At 51.2% G+C, this 24,584-nt stretch overlaps 1 protein-coding gene across 2 annotated transcripts in view; it reads left to right on the forward strand.

Annotated features, from left to right (window-relative positions):
• The first annotated feature begins 396 nt into the window (after positions 1-396).
• LOC119957253 (shiftless antiviral inhibitor of ribosomal frameshifting protein homolog) overlaps positions 397-24,584 on the forward strand; it is a 31,643-nt gene continuing 7,455 nt past the window's right edge. Inside the window, exons 1-6 of one of the 2 annotated variants that reach the window (XM_038785102.1) lie at positions 397-479; positions 854-1,001; positions 15,888-15,937; positions 17,930-17,977; positions 21,083-21,121; positions 23,482-23,622. In XM_038785102.1, coding sequence (XP_038641030.1) covers positions 459-479; positions 854-1,001; positions 15,888-15,937; positions 17,930-17,977; positions 21,083-21,121; positions 23,482-23,622 — 447 coding nt within the window. In that variant the 5' untranslated portion in view covers positions 397-458. The other variant, XM_038785101.1, reaches the window with a different exon arrangement.

The following is a 24,584-nucleotide window of genomic DNA, read 5'->3' on the forward strand; positions in this document are numbered from 1 at the left end:
GGTGGCGGAGGGTTTGAATGTTTGTGGAAGGGGTGCCAATCAAACGGGGCTGCTTCACCCTGGACGGTTTTGAGCGTCCTCAGCGTCTTGGAGCCGGGATCACAAAAGCAGATGGCGAGAGAGAGAGAATATTCCATCGCCCTCCCTGACGGGTGCCATGCAGATGGCGGGCAAGTCACAGCATCGAATCCCCAGCCTCTGACCCACTCTTACAACCACATGCCCATTCCAGTTCCTGCTCAATGGTTAACCCCTCCCCCCTCCCAGGGCTCAAACGTGAGAACAAAAAATTGTATTCCAACTATTATTCAAAATAACCAGTCCTTGCAGATTGGCAGTGGTGATTTTGCACTTAAATGTTTAAGCCTGGTTATTTTGATCCAGTTGTTGACTCAAGCAAAAGCTTTGCTGCCCCCCCCCAGGGATAAAGTGGCCGTCACGTCTTTAAACCGCTGGAGATGAGAGTTACGAAACTGAAAGTAAATAGAATCAGGAAATTGCGTTTGATGGACAGGACAGGGCAGAAAAGGAACGGTGCAGATTAAAACTCAGGGGCTGCTTGGCTTTGCTATTGTAACATGGCTCGCCGCGATTTGAGGGAGAGAGTGGAGGTGATTTCTGTAGCTTTACCCCAGGGGTCGATGTCTGGGGGGGAGGGGGGGGGGGAGGTTGACATGTTCAACACTTGTGTTTTGCAGAATTGAGCAACTCCAGCGAGCGCTCTGTGTGTGTGTGTGTGTGTGTGTCTTTGACCTAATTCTGCCTTTTTTTTTTGGTCTCTTTTCCACCCCTCCTCTCTTCTCCCTCCTTCCTTTCCCAACCCTTTTTCTTCCCTCAAACAACTGGATTTCAGCTGGAGAAGAGTGTCAGGAGGTTCCGGGAGACGTTCCAGGGAAAGGTATCCCTGGATCTAGCAGTCTTGCTGATGAAGAGGTACCACAGTAACTACCAGCTGGTCACCAAACACATTGTCCTGATGGTCACAGATCAGGACTCTGATGGTAAGTGGTTCCCCCCCCCCCCCCCCCCCCCTCACTCTCCCCACTCCTCTGCATCTGTGTCAACCTGCCCACTCCCCCCCCCCCCCCCCCAATAAAAAGTTGTGGCCAAGTTTTCCCCACTTGCTACAATAGAAGCAATCTCTACACTGCAGAAGGAGGCCATTTGGCCCAGTTGCATTGATCCTAGATAGAGCATCCTTATACCTAGTCCCACTCCTCCCCGTGCCCTATTCCTGTAATTCCACCTAACCTGCACAGCTCTGGACACTAAGGGCAGTTTATCATGGCCAATTCACCCAACCCGCTAACCTTTGGACTGTGGGAGGAAACCGGAGCACCAGGAGGGAACCCACGCAGAGACGGGAAGAACAGGCAGACTCCGCATAGACAGTGACCCGAACTGGGAATCGAACCCAGGTCCCTGGTTCTGTGAGGCAGCAGTGCTAACCACTGTGCCGCCCTGACACACAGTCACCCTGCCTCTCCAAACCCTCCGTTCTTGTCCCCTCTCTGCACGGCACTGCCTTGCGACCATTTCTCCAAATCCTGTGGCCCGTACTGCCCCCTTGGGGGCCATACCTTCTCCTGCTGCCCACCCCCACCCCCTCCAAATTCTTCTCTAAACCTCCCCGCCCCACTCTCTAGCCCCTTAAGATGCTCCTTAAAATCTACCTCTTTAGTCACCCACCCTCATTGGCCCCTCCTCTGGCGAAGTGTCGAGTTGTTTCTGATTGAGCTGCTCTGTAGACCCTCGGAATGTTTCACTGTGTTAAAGACACTCTCTACAAGTGGAAAAGAGAAGGTGGCACGGTAGCACAATGGTTAGCACAGTTGCTTCACAGCTCCAGCGACCCAGGTTCGATTCCCGGCTTGGGTCACTGTCTGTGCGGAGTCTGCACGTTCTCCCCGTGTCTGCGTGGGTTTCCTCCGGGTGCTCCGGAGTTTCCTCCCACAAGTCCCGAAAGACGTGCTGTTGGGTGAATTGGACATTCTGAATTCTCCCTCTGTGTACCCGAACAGGGGCCGGAATGTGGCGACTAGGGGATTTTCACAGTAACTTCATTGCAGTGTTAATGTAAGCCTACTTGTGACAATAATAAAGATAAAGATTATAGATCTTATTTGCAGAGCAAGAGCAGAGCAAGAGAAATTTGTCTTACTGATCATAACAAATTGTGACAATAAAGATTATTATTATTAATTATTATTCGGGTGCTCTTTCCAAGGGCCGGTGCAGACTCAATGGGCCGAATAGCCTGCTTCTCTCCTGTAAATTCTATGATTCTTTGAAATGCTCCCGGGCGCTGGAATATTGAAACATAAACAATAAATGGTACTCTGCAGGTCAGACGGAGCAAGAGAAACAGAGTTAAAGGTTCTGGTTCCATATGAAGGTTAGGGAGAGGCAGAGAGGTTACCATTGCCTTCAAGGGCAGAGCCCCCTCTCCAAACTCACCACCCCGCACAAATTAATCTGGAAATAGTTCTGCATTTCCAACTCAGACTTGGTTTTTGCCGAAGGAAAGTGAATCCTATGCTTGTGCGACATTGGAAGGTTTTGAATATTCTGTGTGATACGTTGCCTTATTTGTTTGGGTAAATTTGGGGTTATTTCACCGTGGGGCTCAGCCGGAGGGTTCTGTCAGAACGAACCGTGGCGTGAATTTGAAGAGGAGCGTGATGGGGGGGGGGGGGGGGGGGGAAGGACTTACCTCTTGGTGTCCCGGTCAATATTTATCCCTCACCCACCAGCCCAAAAACAGACCACCGCGATCGCAGTTTGTACCTGGGAGCGATTACCTTTTGCAAACTGCGCTCTGTGTTTCGTACCTTTCCACTGTGACTGCACCTCAGGAAATATCTCACCGCCTGCGAAGCGTGTAGAGATAGCCTGAGATCATGAAAGGCGATAAATGCAACTCTTTCTTGATGTGAATTTGCCTATTTTGCCAGAAAGATCAAATAAGCAGCGGGAATGTTTCTGTCAGCTTTGGTCAGTGAACAACTGTCGGGCTTGAAGTTGAATACATGCTCCAGAAACGTGACACTACTTAAGTGTTTAAACGTCCCCACAGATTAAGGAAAATAAATAAAATTAAAAATAAAAATCGCTTATTGTCACGAGTAGGCTTCAATGAAGTTACTGTGAAAAGCCCCTAGTCGCCACATTTCGGCGCCTGTCCGGGGAGGCTGGTACGGGAATCGAACCGTGCTGCTGGCCTGCTTGCAAAGCCAGCGATTTAGCCGAGTGAGCTAAACCAGCCCAGAAAAGGGCGTGGATGTTCATTTCAATTGAATTTGAACTGGGCAGGAACTAAGTGCGGTATTGTAACTACTCAGCCAGTGCCCAGGCTGCATACAATCTCTAATTTATTAAGATAATGAAATGAGCAATGGTGTACAATATTTCTGGCCCAGCCGGGGACCATTAGGAATGCCAGTCCTAGGGCAGCATGGTGGCCTAGTGGTTAGCACAACCGCTTCACGGCGCTGAGGTCCCAGGTCCGATCCCGGCCCTGGGTCACTGTCCGTGTGGAGTTTGCACATTCTCCCCGTGTCTGCGTGGGTTTCGCCCCCACAACCCAAAAATGTGCAGAGTAGGTGGATTGGCCACGCTAAATTGCCCCTTAATTGGAAAAAATAATTGGGTAATCTAAATTTAAAAAAAAAAGGAATGCCAGTCCTGGTCTGGGCTGTAGGTTTTAACACCTGCCGAATAGTTCCTACACAACAGGGAACATCATATTCCATGAACCCTATGAGGACATCTGTTGACAATCAATCCTGGTCTACGTGGTCCTCACGACATCCCTCCTCCCTCCTCAAGTCCACTTCACTCTCGCTGCTTCCATGTCGAAGAGGCCTCTTCCGCCTCTTCCCACTTGGCCTCGAGTCTGTGGCAGGCGGAGCCAGATCGGGAGGTGTGAAACAAATCGTCGACGTTCACTTCCGCAGGGAGCGCCTCAGGGTCACAGACTTCGGTCCTTCTTCAGTATTGGCTGTCGGGGGAATCGCCAATTTCCCCCCCCTCCAGATCTGAATCCGAGTCCTCAATAATAATCAATAATAATCTTTATTAGTGTCACAAGTAGGCTTACATTAACACTGCAATGAAGTTACTGTGAAAAGTCCCTAGTCGTCACATTCCGGCACTTGTTCGGGTACACAGAGGGAGAATTCAGAATGCCCAATTCACCTAACAGCACGCCTTTCGGGACTTGTGGGAGGAAACCGGAGCATCCGGAGGAAACCCACGCAGACACGGGGAGCACATGCAGACTCCACACAGACAGTGTCCCAAGCCGGGAATCGAACATGGGACCCTGGTGGTGTGAGGCAGCAGTGCTAACCATTGTGCTACCGTGCCGCCCCGAATCGGTAGGGGCGGGCAAAGGGTCCTCTGCAGATGGTAGTCCACCTGTGCCAGTGACTGGGACAGGCAGCGAGGCTTCAAAGATGCAGGCTCCCTACTCCTGAAGTGGCCCAGGTGCTTCCTCAGGACTTTGTCTTGGAACTTTGCCTTGTGGGATACAATTCCCGTTTTTTCTAATATGACTTCAGGAATCCACTGGAGCCATCTCTGAAATTCCCTATGTGGACTGGGTCACCCGTGGTGAACACGCTCTCAGATTTATGGCATTGGAATTTCTCTTTTGATTTTCCTGTTGGGACTCCATCCTCCCCGGCAAATTTGGAAAGAACAAAATTAACCTGGTGTGTGGCCTTCATCCGATCAGGAATTCCTCCGGGGTGACTCCTGTCGTGTTACGGGGAGTGATCCAGTCGTGGTATAGGGAGTGATCCAGTCGTGGGACAGGGAGAGATTCTGTTGTGGGACAGGGAGTGATCCTGTTGTGGGACAGGGAGTGATCCTGTTGTGGGACAGGGAGTGATCCTGTTGTGGTACAGGGAGTGATCCTGTTGTGGTACAGGGAGTGATCCTGTTGTGGTACAGGGAGTGATCCTGTTGTGGTACAGGGAGTGATCCTGTTGTGGGACAGGGAGTGATCCTGTTGTGGTACAGGGAGTGATCCTGTTGTGGGACAGGGAGTGATCCTGTTGTGGGACAGGGAGTGACCCTGTTGTGGGACAGGAAGTGATCCTGTTGTGGGACAGGGAGTGATCCAGTTGTGGGACAGGGAGTGATCCTGTTGTGGGACAGGGAGTGATCCTGTTGTGGGACAGGGAGTGATCCTGTTGTGGGACAGGGAGTGATCCAGTTGTGGTACAGGGAGTGATCCTGTTGTGGGACAGGAGTGATCCTGTTGTGGTACAGGGAGTGACCCTGTTGTGGTACAGGGAGTGATCCTGTTGTGGGACAGGGAGTGATCCTGTTGTGGGACAGGGAGTGACCCTGTTGTGGGACAGGGAGTGATCCTGTTGTGGGACAGGGAGTGATCCTGTTGTGGGACAGGGAGTGATCCTGTTGTGGGACAGGGAGTGATCCTGTTGTGGGACAGGGAGTGATCCTGTTGTGGGACAGGGAGTGACCCTGTTGTGGGACAGGGAGTGATCCTGTTGTGGGACAGGGAGTGATCCTGTTGTGGTACAGGGAGTGATCCTGTTGTGGGACAGGGAGTGACCCTGTTGTGGGACAGGGAGTGATCCTGTTGTGGTACAGGGAGTGATCCTGTTGTGGGACAGGGAGTGATCCTGTTGTGGTACAGGGAGTGATCCCGTTGTGGGACAGGGAGTGATCCTGTTGTGGTACAGGGAGTGATCCTGTTGTGGTACAGGGAGTGATCCTGTTGTGGTACAGGGAGTGATCCTGTTGTGGGACAGGGAGTGACCCTGTTGTGGTACAGGGAGTGATCCTGTTGTGGTACAGGGAGTGATCCTGTTGTGGGACAGGGAGTGACCCTGTTGTGGTACAGGGAGTGATCCTGTTGTGGGACAGGGAATGACCCTGTTGTGGTACAGGGAGTGACCCTGTTGTGGTACAGGGAGTGATCCTGTTGTGGTACAGGGAGTGATCCTCTTGTGGGACAGGGAGTGATCCTGTTGTGGGACAGTGAGTGACCCTGTTGTGGTACAGGGAGTGATCCTGTTGTGGGACAGGGAGTGATCCTGTTGTGGTACAGGGAGTGATCCCGTTGTGGGTCAGGGAGTGATCCTGTTGTGGTACAGGGAGTGATCCCGTTGTGGGTCAGGGAGTGATCCTGTTGTGGTACAGGGAGTGATCCTGTTGTGGGACAGGGAGTGATCCTGTTGTGGGACAGGGAGTGATCCTGTTGTGGGACAGGGAGTGATCCTGTTGTGGGTCAGGGAGTGACCCTGTTGTGGTACAGGGAGTGATCCTGTTGTGGTACAGGGAGTGATCCTGTTGAAGGGAGCCAGGCTCATGTGTAGTGGGAGACGACCCGAGGCATCTGCGTTGGCTATTCATGAACCAAGGCGACAGTTTAAGGAATTTTTATTTTTTTAAAAATAAATTTAGCGTCCCCAATTATTTTTTCCAATTAAGGGGCAATTTAGTGTGGCCAATCCACCTATCCTGCACATCTTTTGGGTTATGGGGGCGAAACCCACGCAGACACAGGGAGAATGTGCAAACTCCACACGGACAGTGACCCAGGGCCGGGATTCAAACCCAGGTCCTCAGCGCCGTAGGCAACAATGCTAACCACTGTGCCACTGTGCTGCCCTAGTTTAAGGAATATTAATAGCTGTCAACAGCAAGGCCCAATACTTTATCCAGGCTTAGGTGTTACGAGGGATTGGCCGATCTTCCTTAATAAGACCCAGGGGCTGGTTTAGCACAGGGCTAAATCACTGCCTTTGAAAGCAGACCAAGGCAGGCCAGCAGCACCGTTCAATTCCCGTAGCAGCCTCCCGAACAGGCGCCGGAATGTGGCGACTAGGGGCTTTACACAGTAACTTCATTTGAAGCCTACTCGTGACAATAAGTGATTTCATTTTTATTTCAATAAAAGCTCGTGGTTACTACCACAAAATAGCTGCCATAGAAGAGCTGATGAAATTATTTAACCTCAGGAATGACCGCCAAGCCCTTGTTCTCAATCTGGGAGTATAATCCAGGATGTTGCGGCAATAGTTCTTTCTGTGCAGTCTTTCCAGCGATGGGAGTCAACCGCTCCAACTCCAGTAGGAGAGGCAGCACCCGTCATTATCCGAGCTCCGAGCTGGATTGCTTTGAGCAAATAAATTGGAGGGTCGTAGCTGCTGTTCAAAGGCCGCCTCTTGTGACGTATCCCAAGACCATTTCTGGTAGTTCTTCAACAGCAGATGGAATGGCAACAACAAAGAGGGCAAGTTCATGATCAACGCCCCAGAATAATCGATTAGTCCCGGGGAAGATTTCAATTCTGTGGCATTTCGTGGGGCAGGTTCTTCGCTGATGGTTTTAACTTTGACTTCCAGGGCAGCATGGTGGGGCAGTGGGTTAGCCCTGTGGTCTCACGGCGCCGAGGTTCCAGGTTCGATCCCGGCACTGGGTCACTGTCCGTGTGGAGTTTGCACATTCTCCCCGTGTCTGTGTGGGTTTCGCCCCCAAAAATGTGCAGGGTAGGTGGATTGGCCATGCTAAATTGCCCCTTAATTGGAAAACAAATAATTGGGTAATCTAAATTTATTTTAAAAATCTTTGTCTTCCATGGGGTGCGTCACAATATGGGGATTAAGTGAGGAACAAAAAGGGTTAATGTAATGTTACTACTCCAGTCACTAGATGGTGCTGTAGAGCAACTGTATAAATATCACCTGCCTCCTTGGCTTCCGGGAGAGAGAGAGAGAGAGAGAGAGAGTGGAAGGGAGCCACACGGAGTAGATGTGAGGTAGTTTAACTGATAGTATTTTTAGAAGTGCAGTGTATTCTTTACTTATCAAATTCCTTAGCAAATGTTGGAATCTAATTAAATGTAGTGTAATAAATTAGCTTTGTTTGTTAAACACTGTTCTCTGTCAACACTACAACCTTCACCATCCTGAAGAACAATAGAAAGAACACAGCAGGGCGTTGGCCTTTAGTGTCTATCCAGTAGTTTAGATGGGTTACCTCACTTGCCTGTAAGACACAGTTTTCTCTTGTGTTCCAGACAAGATCGTCTGGAATGTTTTTAAACTCCCGCCCAGCCGTCCCGATTGGACAAGCCTAAGCCTGCTCAATTGGGGAACTCACATTCCGTGGATCCCAAGAGAAGGTCCTTCAATGATCCCCCGTGGCCACGTCAATCAGCCTTATCAACATTCAACGACCCTGCCCCCTCTGCTCTCTGGAGAAGTGAGTTCTGCAGACTGATGATGCCTCCGGGTGACAATTTCTCCCTATCACTGTCGTAAATATTTTCCCCAAGTTCACGTCTCTCCCACAAGGTGGAGCATCCTTCCTGAATCCCCATATCAAGTCCCTGCAGGATCTCCTGTTTTTTAATAAGATCACCTCTCATTCTTCGCAGAATCAAAGAATCCCTTCAGTGCAGAGGGAGGCCATTCATCCCATCGAGTCTGCACCGACACTCTCAAAGAGCACCACAACCCACTCCCCCCCCCCGGCCCTATCCCAGTAACCCCCACCTAACCTTTTGGACACTAAGGACAATTTAGCATGGCCAATCCACCTAACCTGCACATCTTTGGACTGTGGGAGGAAACCGGAGCACCCGGAGGAAACCCACACAGACGCGGGGAGAAGGTGCAGACTCCGCACAGACAGTGACCCGAGGTTGGTATCGAACCCGGGTCCCTGGCGCCGTGAGGCATCAGTGCTAACCACCGTGCCCACCCCTTCTAAGCTCCAATGGATAAAAGCCCAGCCTGTCGCACCTTTCCTCATAGGATAAGCAACCCCATCCCAGGTATCTGTCGAATGAACCTTCTCTGTACTGCGTTTATATCCTTTCTTAAATAAGGAGGCCAAACTGTACAAGTACTCCAAATGTGGTCCCACCAAAGCTTTACAACTGGAACGAAACATCTCAACTTTTAGATTCCAGTCCCCTTGCAATAAGCAACAACAATCCATCGGCCTTCCTGATCACTTGCTGTACCTGCAGACCACCTTTTCCTGATCCACGCACCAGGACGCTCGGATCCCTCCGCACCGCTCAGAGCCGTCCCCATCTTCAGCGCCTGCCCAACCGCAGGCTGAGTATCCAGCAGGAGGAACCCTGGTTGATTCCTAGCCCCTCACACCCCCCCCCCCCCCCCCTCCTGCATTAGACCGGATACCCCAGAGGCTGCCTCAGCTCAGCTCGCATCAGTTAAGCTAAGCCTAAATGTGAGGTCTTGCACTTTGGAAAAAAGAATCCAAGCATAGACTACTTTCTAAACGGTGAGAAAATCCATAATGCCAAAGTACAAAGGGATCTGGGAGTGCTAGTCGAGGATTCCCTAAAGGTAAACATGCAGGTTGAATCTGTGATTAAGAAAGCGAATGCAATGTTGTCATTTATCTCAAGAGGGTTGGAATATAAAAGCAGCGATGTGCTACTGAGCCTTTATAAGGCTCTGGTTAGGCCCCATTTGGAGTACTGTGTCCAGTTTTGGGCCCCACATCTCAGGAAGGACATACTGGCACTGGAGCGTGTCCAGCGGAGATTCACACGGATGATCCCTGGAATGGCGGGTCTAACATATGATGAACGGCTGAGGATCCTGGGATTGTATTCATTGGAGTTTAGAAGGTTAAGGGGAGATCTAATAGAAACTTACAAGATAATACATGGCTTAGAAAGGGTGGACGCAAAGAAACTGTTTCCGTTAGGCGAGGAGACGAGGACCCGTGGGCACAGCCTTAGAATTAGAGGGGGTAAATTCAGAACAGAAATGCGGAGACATTTCTTCAGCCAGAGAGTGGTGGGCCTGTGGAATTCATTGCCGCGGAGTGCAGTGGAGGCCGGGACGCTAAATGGCTTCAAGGCAGAGATAGATAAATTCTTGATGTCGCGAGGAATTAAGGGCTACGGGGAGAATGCTGGTAGGTGGAGTTGAAATGCCCATCAGCCATGATTGAATGGCGGAGTGGACTCGATGGGCCGAATGGCCTTACTTCCACTCCTATGTCTTATGGTCTTATAACGGTCTAACCTGGGTTTTCCCCATTCAATCCCACACCAGGCAAAGCCTTCACCGACTGCTGGAGCAGTTTTGGCGATTCGCTGTGTAAAACATGTAAACATGGCAATGTGCAAACACAGGATGATTTATTGACTGTTCCATAAGGACTCATTACCATTTGGCACTTGCAATAGTAGAATATAATCTGGGGATTGCGGTTAGTAGACGTCCCTGCTAATGGTTAGGGTTCCACAGCCGCTGAAAGGAGTCATTGTAAAGCAACAATTAAGCGTGTGCTTCCTTTTTAATCAATTATGTTAACCTGAAACAGGCTAAAATCTGGTAACACGCACACTTGCAGCAACCTGTGCTTCTCGTGTTTCCCTCTCCTGTAATAAATCTCACTAAAGGGTAACAGTTACTAATTAACTCTCATAGCACTGAGCGCATGTGTGCGTCTGTCTCTCACCTGCTTCTCCCTCAGTGACCGCCCATATTCACGTTCAGCCCTCAGCTTGTAATACTCACGTTTCGCCATTGTGTGTGATTGTGTGTCACAGTATCATTGGCTGTATGTGTACCCAATAAACAATTGGCCAATAAGTGAACTCAGTTCCACTCAGTTGTAGCTGACTGGGATCAAGGCCAGTGATTCAACTGGACGGTTAGACCTGGTTAGAAAGCTGTGGTTTCAGCAATTCATTTAAGGTCGCGCATCAATAGTTTTGACTCCTCCAATCTTGTGCAGCAGGATCATGACGCTCAATTGGCGCGATCTATCCTAACGGGGACACCGAGATACACCCCGCTATCTAACAGCCATCCGGGTACATCAGAGGCCTTTCCAACGAGGCCGCACTCAGCCCCATTTCCTCACTGAGGTGGACGGACGTCCCCAGTGCAGTGCGAGATTGGGATGCCATTTTTAAATGCCCCTTAACCTCCCGAATCCCCAACTCACTATTTGGGGGGGGGGGGGGGGGCAGCCCATTCACCACCATGTAAAAAAAGTGCCACCCAGGTTGCACCAGAAGTACCAGGGTACCACCCTTCCCACAAGGCCTGCACCATGGGACCTCCAATCAGCGCCGGCCCTAGGGTTGCTGGCGCCTCGGCAAGCTGAACTTCGGCGCCCTTGGGGGGGGGGGGGCTGAGGAGGGGGGGGGCAGGGCCGAGGAGGGGGGCGGGGCCGAGGGGGGGCGGACCCAAGAGGGAGGGGGGGGGGCGGGGGGGGGGGGGCGGCGGACCGAGAGGGGGGGCGGGGGGGGCAGACCCGAGAGGGGGGGGGTGGACCCGAGGGGGGCGGGGGCGGACCCGCGGGGGGGGGGGACCGAGGGGGGGGCGGGGGGAGCGGACGGGCGGACCGAGCGGGGGGGCCGCCCTGGGGGAGGGCGGCCACCGCGCATGCGCTGGTTGGCACCGGCCCAACTGCGCATGCGCGGGACCCGAGTCTCTGGCGCCCTCTAGCACATGGCGCCCCAGGCGACTGCCCGAGTTGCCGGTGCCTTGAGCCGGCGCTGCCTCCAATCCCCTGGGAGCCCCTCAAGTGCCATTTCATCTGGTCCCTGTTTGTGGAGACCAGCTCCAAACAGCACTCACCCGAGGTCTCCAAAGCAAGGGAGTTAGATCCCACACCTTGGTTAGATCTTGGGAATGCACCTTAGAGTGAGACTAGCTGTGATCATCATCCCTCCCAGTGTTACACTGTACTCTGCCCGGTTGAACCTTGTTTGTACTGTGCATTTCTTTACACTTGTTCGGGCCACTAACAACAACAAAAAGAACTCTTTCACGGAAAGTGAGCATATCTGGCCCTTGCACCAATTATTGCCCATCCCTAATTGCTCTCGCGAAGGTGGTGGTGAGCCGCCTTCTTGAACTGCTTCAGCCCATGTGGTGTAGGTACACCCACAGTGCTGTTAGGGAGGGAGTTCCAGCATTTCGACCCAGCGACAGTGAAGAAACGGCCGATATGTTTCCAAGTCAGGGTGGGGAGTGGCTTGGAGAGGAACCTCCAGGTGGTGGGGTTCCCCATGTGTCTGCCGCCCTTGTCAAAGGTTTGAATCTGCTGTACAAGGAGCCCTTGCTGGTGCTTGTAGATAGAATCCCCACAGGGCAGAAGGAGGCTATTCAGCCCATCAAATCTGCACCGATCCACCCTGCCCTATGCCCATTATCCCGTAACCTAACCTGCACACCCCTGGACAATAAAAGGGCAATTTAGCACGGCCAATCCACCTAACCTGCTCATCTTTGGACTGTGGGAGGAAACCGGAGCACCCGGAGGAAACCCACGCAGACACGGGGGAGAAAGTGCAAACTCCACACAGTCACCCGAGGCCGGAGTGGAACCTGGGTCTCCGGTGCTGTGAGGCAGCAGTGCTAACCACTGTGCCACCCCACATTGATGTCACTATGCGTCGATGGTGGAGGGAGTGAATGTTTACGGTGGTGGAAGGGGTGCCAATCAAGCGGGGCTGCTTTGTCCTGGATGGTGTTGAGCTTCTTGAGAGTTGTTGGAGCTGCGCTCATCCAGGCAAGTGGAGAGTATTCCATCACACTCCTGACTTGTGCCTTGTAGATGGTGGACAGGTGTCCCCTTCTGATCCTTCTACCAATAACTTTAGATTTATGCCCCCTGGTTATTGACCCCTCAGCTATGGGGGAAACAAAACTTTCCTGTCTATCCTATCTGGGTCCCTCATAATTTTGTACACGTCAATTAGGCCACCTCATAGCCTCCTCTGTTCTAAGGAAAACAACCCCGGCCTATCCAATCTCTCCTCAAAGCTGCAATTTTTCAGCCCTGGCAGCATTCTTGTAAACCTCCTCTGCTCTCTCTCTCCGGAGCATTTGAGTCGTTCCTGTAATGTGACCAGAACTGTACACAAAACCCCAGCTGTGGCCTAACCAGTGTTTTATACAGTTCCAGCGTGCCACCCCTGCCTTGTATCCCAAACCTCGCCCAATAGAGGAAAACACTCCATGTGCCTTCTGGATCCCTGTTGATTGGGGGATAAATATTGGCCAGAACACTAGGGATAAGGCAGCACGGCGGTGCAGGAGTTAGCACGGCTGCCTACGGCGCCGAGGTCCCAGGTTCGATCCCGGCCCTGGGTCACTGTCCGTGTGGAGTTTGCACATTCTCCCCGTGACTGCGTGGGTTTCGCCCCCACAACCCAAAGATGTGCAGGGTAGGTGGATTGGCCAGGCTAAATTAGAAAAATAAATTGTGTACTCTATAAATCTATTTTAAGAAAAGAACACTGGGGATACCCCCCCCCCCCCCCCCCCCCCCGGGATAACTCTCTCTCCCCCCCCCCCCCCCCCCCCCCCTAACCCATCCTCCCCCTCTTCAAAATAGCATCATGGAAGCTCTTGCATCCTCAGTTCAACATCTTATCCGCAAGGGGGGCGTCTCCAAAACTCCCTCAGTATTGCCTCGGAGTGGAGTTTTGCAGTCCAACCTTGGAGTGGGACTTGAGCTCAGGACCTTGTGACTCAGATTGCTACCCAGGGTTGACAGATAAATCCAATTGGGAATTTCCGCGGGAACTGTCTACCCGGGGAGTTTGGGTCTTATTGACAGCTGCTGGCCACTTCGACAATGCTAAGTTCTTTCTGCTGTTTGAAAAGAGGAAGTGCCCGCACTTAGCTACCCTGACCTTAACAGCCGAGAGCTGTGAATCCCGGCCTATAGATGTTCCCTTTGGGATCTGTCACAGGCAAGTTACCCAGTGATCAGACGGGTCTCTGGGCAGCCCATTTTCCGGCTGGGTCTTCAGGCTGTCAGTGGAGCTACCGTTATTCTCACCCTCCACCCCCAGGGAACCGCGGCCGGGGAGGGGGGGGGGGGGTTGCCATCGCCAGGACCGGAAGACCCCTGCTGACAGGAACGCCCAGAAAACCCCACCCACTGTGCATAGGGAATTCCAAAGAGACATAGACCTGAGCATCCCCTGATAGGAGCACCGTATATCCTGCACCCGATTGCTGTCTCAGCTGTGGCTTGTTATCACGTGGAGGTGTTTAAAGTTCTGAAGGGATGGAACAGGTTTGGAACAGGTTCCGCTCTTGGATGGCAGTCCGACACGAGGACACAGCTGCTGCAGTTAGCGATTGAAGCAGAGAATCGGTTAAGGTACAAAGAAAAAGGAGGGTAAAGTGATATAGGAACAGGATGGGGGCATGCGATTGGGACTACTGCTGATGTGGAGGATAGGCACCAATACAGACTGACTGGGTGGCGTGACCTCTTTCCGTGTTTCCGTTTCTATCGGATTACACAGCAGAGAAATGGCATTCGGCCCAACTCTGCCAGGCCAGTGTTTACGCTCCACCTCCTCCCATCTCACCCTCAATCCCGTCCCCCCCCCCCCCTCATGTGTTTGTTCAGATTCCCCTTAAGTCCATCCATACGGTCCCCCCCAACCATTCCCGGCGGTAGGGAGTTCCACATTCTCTCAATCTCTGGGTGAAGAAATTTCTTATGGATTCTCAGCGACTATCTTATATTAATGGCCTCTGATTGATTGATTGATTTATTGTCACATGTACCGAAGTACAGTGAAAAGTATTTTTCTGTGGTCAAGGGAACGTACACAGTGCGTACACAGTAGACAAAGAGAATAATCAGCAGAATACATCGACAGACAGTGATTGGTTACAGTGCGGAACAAGGGGCCAAACAGAACAAATACGCGAGCAAGAGCAACATAGGGCGTCGTGAATAGTGTTCTTACAGGGAACAGATCAGTCCGAGGGGGAGTCGTTGAGGAGTCTGGTAGCTGTGGGGAAGAAGCTGTTCCTATGTCTGGATGTGTGGGTCTTCAGACTTCTGTATCTTCTGCCTGATGGAAGGGTCTGGAAGAAGGCAATGCCTGGGTGGGAGGGGTCTCCGACAATGCTGTCTGCCTTCCTGAGGCAGCGGGAGGTGTAGACAGAATCAATGGGAGGGTTTATTGCGATGGTGAGCCGAGCAGTTTCCATACCCAGCTGTAATGCAGCCAGATAGGATGCTCTCTATGTGACATCTGTAGACGATGGTGAGAATCGAGAGTCTGGTTCTGCTGTCTCCACACAAGAGGAAACCTCTCTGTCAAAACCGTCCATCATTTTAAAGACCTCGATAGGTCCACCTCTCAGCTGCCTAGTTACAAGAGAAAACTATCAATCCATTTTTCTTTTGCAAAAATATACTTTGTTCGTAAAATATCTGAAAGAGCATGACAAACATTTCAAAATCCCCTCCCTCCCCTGCACCCTTTCTAGTGCCTCAGTCTCCTTTCTATAGTATGGTGACCTGAACTGCAGGCAGTGCGCTAAGTATGGGCTAACCCAGGATCCACACCGGTTTAGCGTAACCTCTCTACTTATCAATTCTATCCCTCTGGAAACAGAGCCTCGTCCTTTCCCATTACGGCATTGCTAACCCATGGTACGTTTAGTGATTCCTTGCTGATACACGCCAATGTAGCTTAACTGTGAAGCGTGGGCGCGGTGGTGGGATGCCAGGGTGGTGACAGGTGACAAAGAGTCATTGGTCAGAGGAGGAAAAGGCCTGGGGAAAAATGGAATTAATTAAATGCTTCAGTCACGTGACACGGAAGCGAGGGGTTCTTGGGAAGAAATTATTTGTGTTTGCAAAGTTCCTTTCATAACCTGCAGAGATCCCAAAGCACTTCAGTCACTTTTGGAAGTGTGGTCGCTGTTATGATGTCACACATCTCTCGAGTGAGTGACAGGTAAATCCAGGACCTTCTGATCCAGGGGTGAGACTGAGACCCACAGGCGAGAGACCCAGAGAGGGAAAAGGGTTTCGAAAGGCTGTGGAACAGACATTAAAGAAGCTTTTCACTTTACTCCTTCCAGGTCTAGATGCCGACGACAGGAGAGAGATAGAGAACAGCCCAGATATCCAGGTGAGTGGGAGCTGTGCGTTTTCGTTTATCAATCAGACGATGTGAAGGTGAGTTCTCGACCTGGGACACCCGCCGAGCTCAGTGGTGGGATGGACCAGTCCAGAAACACTCCAGACCAGAGTGCTCCACACCCCCCTCCCCAACCCTCACACCCCCCCCGGGAAACTCCACCTTTCGAAAAGGGTTCACCTTGTTCTCAATTCATGGATCGCCTTTGCTAAAGCTAACGGTTGAGCAAATGGTGCAGCGTTACAGGTTAACAGCAGGCCCTCACCGCTTTTCTTTCAGTGTTTGACCTGACCTGTCTTTATGACAGAAACTGAGCTGCAGCTTCACTGTGTGGAGACCCACGCACATGAACAGCGTGTGCCAGTGATGCCAATGGGAGATCGTCACTTTACATACATAGAACAGAATAGTCAGGCAGGCAAGGACATCAACCCATGTGTCACTGAGGTGGACAGCCCAGACCCTTGTGTGTGTATGTGTGTGTGTATATATATATATGTGTGTGTCAGTGTGTTTGTGTTTATGTGTGTGTGTATATATATATATATATATATATATATATTGGGGCTGTTTAGCACAGGGCTAAATCGCTGGCTTTGAAAGCAGACCAAGACAGGCCAGCAGCACGGTTCAATCCCCATACCAGCCTCCCAGAACAGGCGCCGGAATGTGGCGACTAGGGGCTTTTCACAGTAACTTCATTTGAAGCCTACTCGTGACAATAAGCGATTTTCATTTCATTTCATTTCATAAAAATGTGTCAGTGTGTGTGTGTCTGCGTGTCTGCGTGTGTGCATGTAATAATAATAATCTTTATTCGTGTCACAAGTAGGCTGACATTAACACTGCGACAAAGTTACTGTGAAAATCACCTAGTCGCCACATTCCGGCGCCTGTTCGGGTACACAGAGGGAGAATTCAGAATGTCCAATTCACGTCTTTCGGGACTTGTGGGAGGAAACCGGAGCGCCCGGAGGAAATCCACGCAGACACGGGGAGAACGTGCAGACTCCGCACAGACAGTGACCCAAGACGGGAATTGAACCCGGGTCCCTGGCGCTGTGAAGCAACAGTGCTAACCACATGTGTCCGTATGTGAGTCTGTGCGTGTATGTGTGTACATACATGTGTCTGTGTGTACATGTGTCTGTACGTGTGTCTATGTATGTGTGTGTGTACATGTGTGTGCATGTCAGTGTGTGTGTGTGTGACTATTAGTGTGTGTGTCAGTGTGCTTGTGTGTCTGTATAGGAGTGTGCACATGTGTTCATGTTCCACATGATTCCCCTCCCAGCCTAATTCCATAGAATGCGCGGAATTCCTACAGCGCAGACGAAGGCCATTCAGCCCATTGAGTGTACACCGACCCTCTGAAAGAGCATGCTACCTAGGCCATCCCCTGCCCTATCGCTGTAACCCTGCGCATTGATCATGGCCAATCCATCTAACCTGCACATCTTTGGACTGTGGGAGGAAACCGGAGCACCCGGAGGAAACCCACGGGGAGGATGTGCAGACTCCGCACAGACAGTCAACAGATAATTATCACTGTCAACCTTTTATTCCTCTCTCCCTTATGTTTAGTCAGTTTCCTCTTTAGACGTTCTCTGTGGTAGCGAGTTCCACATTTAGCCTGAGTGGTAGCAGTAAGATTGGAAATGTGCTTCAGGAGCCCATGGACAGGAGGTTTTTGACAGCAAGGACAGGGGTATAAAGATAATGGCCAGAATGTTCTGGATCATCCGGTCCTTCCAGCGGCGGCGGGGATGTGAGGAGCGGAGGGGTCAGAATTTGGCCCAAGGTGTCCAGTTGAGCCTCTGTGACCAGTCAGGGGAAGGTGTGTGTGAGCATCACAGCTGGAGTTACCCTACCAACGTGGTGACCTATCACTTTAAGTGATTAGACTTTGACTACACCGGGTCGGTGATGTTGGCCATCCGTTGCTGCTCGAGACTAAGCCAGTAATTCCTTATTTTTCCGCAGAGTGTTATCGAGACGCTCCGGGCTGAAGAAAAGAAGGAAAAGAGTAAGGTGGGTCTAGAATGTGATTACTTGGGAGGTGGAAATGCCCATCAGATGTGAGCCTCTATTGGACTGTCCAATCCCGCCCTGTTGCCTCCCCACTTCACCCGCTCAATCCAAAGAGATTGAAGCCAAGTGGCAACCAACCTGTCAGAAATCTGGGATGTCACGACCGGCTGAGGGGGAGAATAAGTTGGCTCCCCTATTTTCCACCTCCTCAGTTAATCGCAACAAAGATTTGTTTAAAGTCCTTTCCTGTGGCTACCTTTTCCCAGTCCAAGGCATATGCGTCTTTAAATGAGTCAATTTAACCAGGCTTTCTCACTTCAAAGAAAGAGGAGGTTTATGAGTTACTAAAGCCCGAGAAAAAATATTAAAGGCGCAACACACACACAGTATACAAACAAAGAACAAAGAAAAGTTACAGCACAAGAACAGGCCTTCGGCCCTCCAAGCCTGGGCCGATAATTACAATAAATGTTCAAATAAAAGTTTAAAAAGAATATACAAATCTGTTCTTGGCTTGTCTGTGAGTGGTACGTTGCGGCCATTAAGTTGGATGATTCCAGTAGATTTTGGAGCTGTTCTTGGGTTTGCAGTTAATGGCTGCCCCCAGATGGTGCGATGACCAGGTTATCTACGCAGGGTTAACTGAAGTGGCAGCTTGCATTGTCCTCGCAAACCCAGAGGTCTAGTCCAGTCTTTTTCATTCTCCATACCTTTTTTTCAAGCGTCTCTGTTTGAAGTGGGCCTTGTCACCTCTTCAGGTGCGAAACTCCACGTCTGCCCAGGAAGATCTCTCAGTATAACCCACCTCAGAATTTTGCCGAGATTGGCCACTTTTGCAGTATCTGCCAGATTTTGGTCAGCAATCTTCCTGAAAAAGTTCAATATGCCCACAGGTAGTTGGGTAAACTGTCACGCACTTTCAATTGTTAAATGTAAACAATTGAGGGCAGCACGGTGGCCTAGTGGTTAGCACAACCGCCTCACGGCGCTGAGGTCCCAGGTTCGATCCCGGCTCTGGGTCACTGTCCGTGTGGAGTTTGCACATTCTCCCCGTGTCTGCGTGGGTTTCGCCCTCACAACCCAAAAATGTGCAGAGTAGGTGGATTGGCCACGCTAAATTGCCCCTTAATTGGAAAAAATAATTGGGTAATCTAAATTTTAAAAAAAATGTAAACAATTGGAAGTCCAGGAATCTGTACCGTGTATATCCAGCCCCGGCAGAGTTTAACATTTTCCAATATTTTAACACAATCTAAGTAACCATAATGGGCGATTGGTGGCGTAGAGGTGATGTCACTCGACCAGTAATCCAGAAGCCTAGCTCAATGCTCTGGGGATGGGGGGGTTCAACTCCCACCATGGAGCACCACCACGCGGTACAACATCGAGGGCCAAAGGGCATGTTCTGTGCTGTACTGTTCTATGTTCTAGATGGTGGAATTTCAATTAAACTTGATGAATTTAAAGCTAGCCTCAGTCATGGCGTCCATGAAGGATCGATTGTGGTTAAAAAGGGAAATCTGGTTCACGAATGTCCTTTAGGGAAGGAAATCTGCCGTCCTTACTTGGTCTGGCCTACGTGTGACGCCAGACCCCAGAGGCTAACTGAAGCGGCCCAGCGAGTCACTCAGTTCAAGGGCAATTAGGGACGGGCAGCAAACTCTGGCCCAGCCCAGCGACGCCCATATCCCATTAGAAGATATCAGACATTTCCTTCAAAGCAGGACCTTGTTCATCAGAACAGTTACGGGTTCTTTTCAAAGAAAATGCTTTCAAAATGGTTACAATCGTTGCTGCACATCCTTTTATTAAAAAAAATATAAAGTTTGAAGATTCTTTATCTTTTTTTCAAATAAATTTAGAGTACCCAATTCATTTAGGGGCTGGTGTACCACACTGGGCTAAATCGCTGGCTTTTAAAGCAGACCAAGGCAGGCCAGCAGCACAGTTCGATTCCCATACCAGCCTCCCCGAACAGGCGCCAGAATGTGGTGACTGGGGGCTTTTCACAGTAACTTCATTGAAGCCTACTCGTGACAATAAGCGATTTTAATTTTTCATTTCATTTATTCCAATTAAGGGGCAATTTAGCGTGGCCAGGTAGCACGGTGGCGCAGTGGGTTAGCCCTGCAGCCTCACGGCGCCGAGGTCCCAGGTTCGATCCCAGCTCTGGGTCACTGTATTGCCCCTCAATTGGAAAAAATGAATTGGGTACTCTAAATTTAAAAAAACAATTAGCCAATCCACCTACCCGGCACATCTTTGGGTTGTGGGGGCGAAACCCACGCAGACACGGGGAGAATGTGCAAACTCCACACGGACAGTGACCCAGAGCCGGGATCGAACCTGGGACCGTGGCACCGTGAGGCAGCAGTGCTAACCCACTGCACTACCGTGCTGCCCATTAAAGATTCTTTATCGTGGCGGATCTTCCGGCCTGTTGTGGGGTGGGGGTTAGAGTAACTACGGTGAGGTTTTGAAAGGTTTTTCCCACGGGGATGACTCGTTTTGTGACGGAGGCCCAATGAATGAGACCCAACAGACTGATTCTCTGGAACAGCAGAAGGCCGTGGGCGATGTTCCTCCCTCACCCAGTCAACAGCAGTTGTTTTGTTGTTACTGAGAGAGCCTCAAAATGCCAGTCCGTCTGTTGAATCCCATAGTAGTGACTGGCAGAGGTCAGGCTCGCCCAATATCCAGGATTATTCTCCAGGGCACCACTGTGAGCATAGGTCCGAGAGAAGAAAGAATTAATTGCAGTTTGAGACAATGTTTTTAATTTTAAAAATTTTCATGGGCTCACGAAACCCAAAAGCAAAGGCTGGCATCCGATCGGGAAATGGAGTCTATTTTCTTTTCCGATTGGCCATGGGAAGACGGTTGTCATGACGATGCACGTGATGGCAGACCAGCGAGGGAGGGGGTGGTCTCGGAGGCAGGAGGCCGCCTGGTGACAAGCGGCCCAGGAATGCGCCCAGTTAGAAATGGCGGCCTGTAGGCCCAGGCCTCAGGTCAAAGAAATGGCCACTCCTGCAGGGAGCCATCCCTTATTTTGCAGCTCTAGACCTTGTTACTGACAGTTGATCAAATGTCCTCTTGTTACAGGGTCCGAAAGTGAAAATTAAAGAGGATCCTGCCGTAAAGGTAAGGGTGGGTCCGACTCACTTGGGGTGACGGATGTTATGGATGGTGTAGCGGTGGTTTACTGACTGCTTGCTCCACGGGGCTTTGGCCACCCCCCCAAGATGAGTAAGGCCACAGGCTTGGGTTTATGGAATGCAGTCGGTGAGTGCTGAGTGAAGCTGTTCAGTGAGTTCATAGCAGTGCAGCTATGGAAGGTAACCAGCCAACTATCTTGACGCCCGCACCCTTAGATTGCTAGGAAGCTCCTCCATATTATCTCTCATTTGCTGTGCTCCAATTGGCCACCGTGTAGCTTGGAAACACAAGCCCGTTTCGTGGGATTGGTAATTTTGGGGGATTTGGCCTTCGCTGACTGTGCCAGTATTTGCTGCCCATCCCCAATTGCTCCTTGAGAAGGTGGTGGGTGAGCTGCCTTCTCGAACCGCTGCCATCCCATGTGGTGTAGGTACTGTGATGAATGTAATATTCCGCAGAATACTGGCTCCGCAGATCACAGCGGACAATTCGACCACCGGACAGACTGACGTTGTAGGTCACCACCCCCGCCGGACTTGATTTTTTTGCAGGGGGTGAATGTGGTGAATGTAATATATATATATATGATAATTCACACTGTCTTTGTAAGCGCAGTAGCGCTATCCTACCGGGGGGGTAAGAGCTACTCAGGAACTTGTACTGGGCTCCACCCTTGGCTCAGCCCATGACTCCTCCCCCTAGTGCTGCTGTATAAATACCCTTGTCCAGAGTCAGCCTGCAGTTCACTAAGAGTTCATCAACGGGTAACAGGCTGGCTCTGAAGCAAGTCGATTAAAGCCTAGATTCATATCGGAAACACGTGTCTGGTGAATTGATGGTTCCATCAGGTACACCCACAGTGCTGTTAGGGAGGGGGTTCCAGGAGTTTGACCCAACGACAGTGAAGGAACGGCCGATTTATTTCCAGGTCCGGGTAGTGGGTGGTCTGGAGGGGAACCTGCAGGTGGCGCCGTTCCCCATGCCTCAGCTGCCCCTTATTCAAGATGGTGGTGATCGTGGGCCTGGGAAGGGGCTGAAGACGAGATGGGTTTCTAAACTTTGGGACTTTGTGAGCCAGGATGGGTGGAATTTTAGTCCGCCGAGGACAATGGAATATTAGCTCCGTGATGTGTGTTCCCAATCCTGGATATGTCTGGGCGGACTCCAGCTGCTTTGTCCCATGGCAGAGGGAGAATCACCCCACTTTGGCCTTGTTCATTTCCTCCTGCCTTTCGTAACCGGATCCACATGTGGAGCCTAAACCAAAGAATAATAGTCACGGAGCAGTTTGTGCAGAGCAGAAATTATGTTCAGGAAATACCCTTGCGGGCAATCGAAGATTGAAAACCACAGCCTTGAGCGCTATTTGGCTGTTGGTGGCCTCACAGTCCTGTCTGGCACTGGGACAACGGGAAATTGGCAGAGAGATAGAAATTGGTAAAGGTGGCGGCACCGTGGTAATGCCGCTGGGCTAGTAATCCAGAGGCCCGGGCTATCGCTCTGGGGACATGGGTTCAAATCCCACCACGGCAGCTGGTGGAATCTGAATTCAATTCATAAGATCAGGGATGGAACGGGCGTCTCAGAAATGGCGGCCTTGAGACTATCATCAATTGTTGTTTAAAATAAAGGTTCATTGGTGTCCCCTTAAGGGAAGGAAATCTGCCGTCCTTACCCGGTCTGGCCTACCTGTGACTCCAGACCCACAGCAATGTGGGTGATTCTTAACCGCCCCCCTCTGAAATGGCCGAGCGAGACACTCGGTTCACACAACAAATGCTCCCATCCCACTTAAATATCAGTATGAAATATTGCCAGTTGTACTCCTGCTGGAACTGAGAGCAATACTGGTGTAATTCCACAGCACAATTCACCGGGGAATATACCAGGAAGGTGACGGCACGGTGGCACAGTGGTTAGCACTGCCGCCTTACAGCACCAGGGTCCCAGGTTCGATTCCGGCCTCGGGTCGCTGCCTGTGCGGAGTCTGCACATTCTCCCCGTGTGTGCGTGGGTTTCCTCCGGGTGCTCCAGTTTCCTCCCACAGTCCAAAGATGTGCAGGTTAGGTGGATTGGCCGTGCTAAATTGCCCCTTAGGTGTCCAAAGTTGTGCAGGTTAGGTGGGGTTACGGGGATAGGTCAGGGGATTGAGCCTTGGTGGGGTGCTCTTACGGAGGGTCCGTGCTGACTCAATGGGCTGAATGGCCTCCTTCTCCACTGCAGGGGTTCCAGGTCTGTTGCAAAGGGCTGGAGAAAAGGCAAGGGTCGATCGCGGACCCTGTGAAATGGGAAGTTAAAATATAACCTTTCATATTTCCTCCTCCTTTCCCCCATTTAATCCCCAGAAAGTGGCATCGAGGTTGACCCAGCAGAACCTGAAACAGTTCAATCAGGCTAATGCCAAACTGATCCCGTGGGAGGAGAAGCAGTTTGCTTGCACACTGTGTGATAGCTGGTGGTGGAGGAGAGTACCTGAAAGAAAACAGGTAAGGGGGGCTGCTGTCTATCTCCCGAGATGTTCTCAATAAAGTGCCAGTCGATGGGCTTCCGACCAAATGGGCGAATGGACTGCCAGAATACTGGCCCGTGCCGACCCGGGGCGGTCTCAGCCTTGAACTTTGACCGTCGACAGGAATGGTGATTGGGCTGCTGTGTGTATCCCTTTTGGAGACGCAGTGGAGGGTGGCGAGTGGCGAGGAGGAATAAAATTACCCAGGTTTCTTGTTTCTGATCGCCATGAAGTAACTCTCTGGGGTGGGGGGGGGGGGGGGCATTGATCAATGAGAGCGATCGGGACTGTGATCCCCCCCCCCCCCCCCCCCCCCACCCACCTCCTGGATGGTCAACCTGCCCACACTCCCTGGGTTCCAGCTCGATGGCCAATGTTCGCGAGCCGAACCCTTCATCAGCGGAGGAAGATGGGGCACGGAGTGTGGAGGGGTGGGGGGGGGGGGGGGGGGGGGGGGGGGTTACGTAGGGGGTTTGAGAACATCTTATTCAAGTGACCAGTGTTCTCCTGAAAGCCTTTTCTTCTTGTTAGTTAACATTGGCGGGTGAAATTGGTGGAGGGCGTCACTATTTGGGAGTGGGGGTGGGAGGGGTGGTTAGAGGAAGATTGGGCACCAGTCTGTGGAGGGGGGGCAGTAATGAGTGGGGCAAATGGCTGGGGGTGGGAGGGTGGTGGTTAGCGGTAAACTCTAGGAATCAATCTAGCTCCTGCAGTTGGACATTAAAGTGCGAGTCTCCGACAAAACCTGAGGAGGAATTTCTTCACTCAGAGGAGTGCGAATCTTTGGAATTCTCTGCATCGTTGAGTATATTTAAGGCTGGGATAGAGAGATATTTGGTCTCTCGGGAAATTAAGGGATATGGGGAGAGGGATTGTGGGAGGGTGGGGGATGAAGTTGAAGCCACAGATCAGCCCTGATCGTATTGAAAATGAAAAATG

This window comes from Scyliorhinus canicula, chromosome 25 (genome assembly GCF_902713615.1).
Source record: "Scyliorhinus canicula chromosome 25, sScyCan1.1, whole genome shotgun sequence".
In the NCBI taxonomy this organism is placed as follows: Eukaryota; Metazoa; Chordata; class Chondrichthyes; order Carcharhiniformes; family Scyliorhinidae; genus Scyliorhinus; species Scyliorhinus canicula.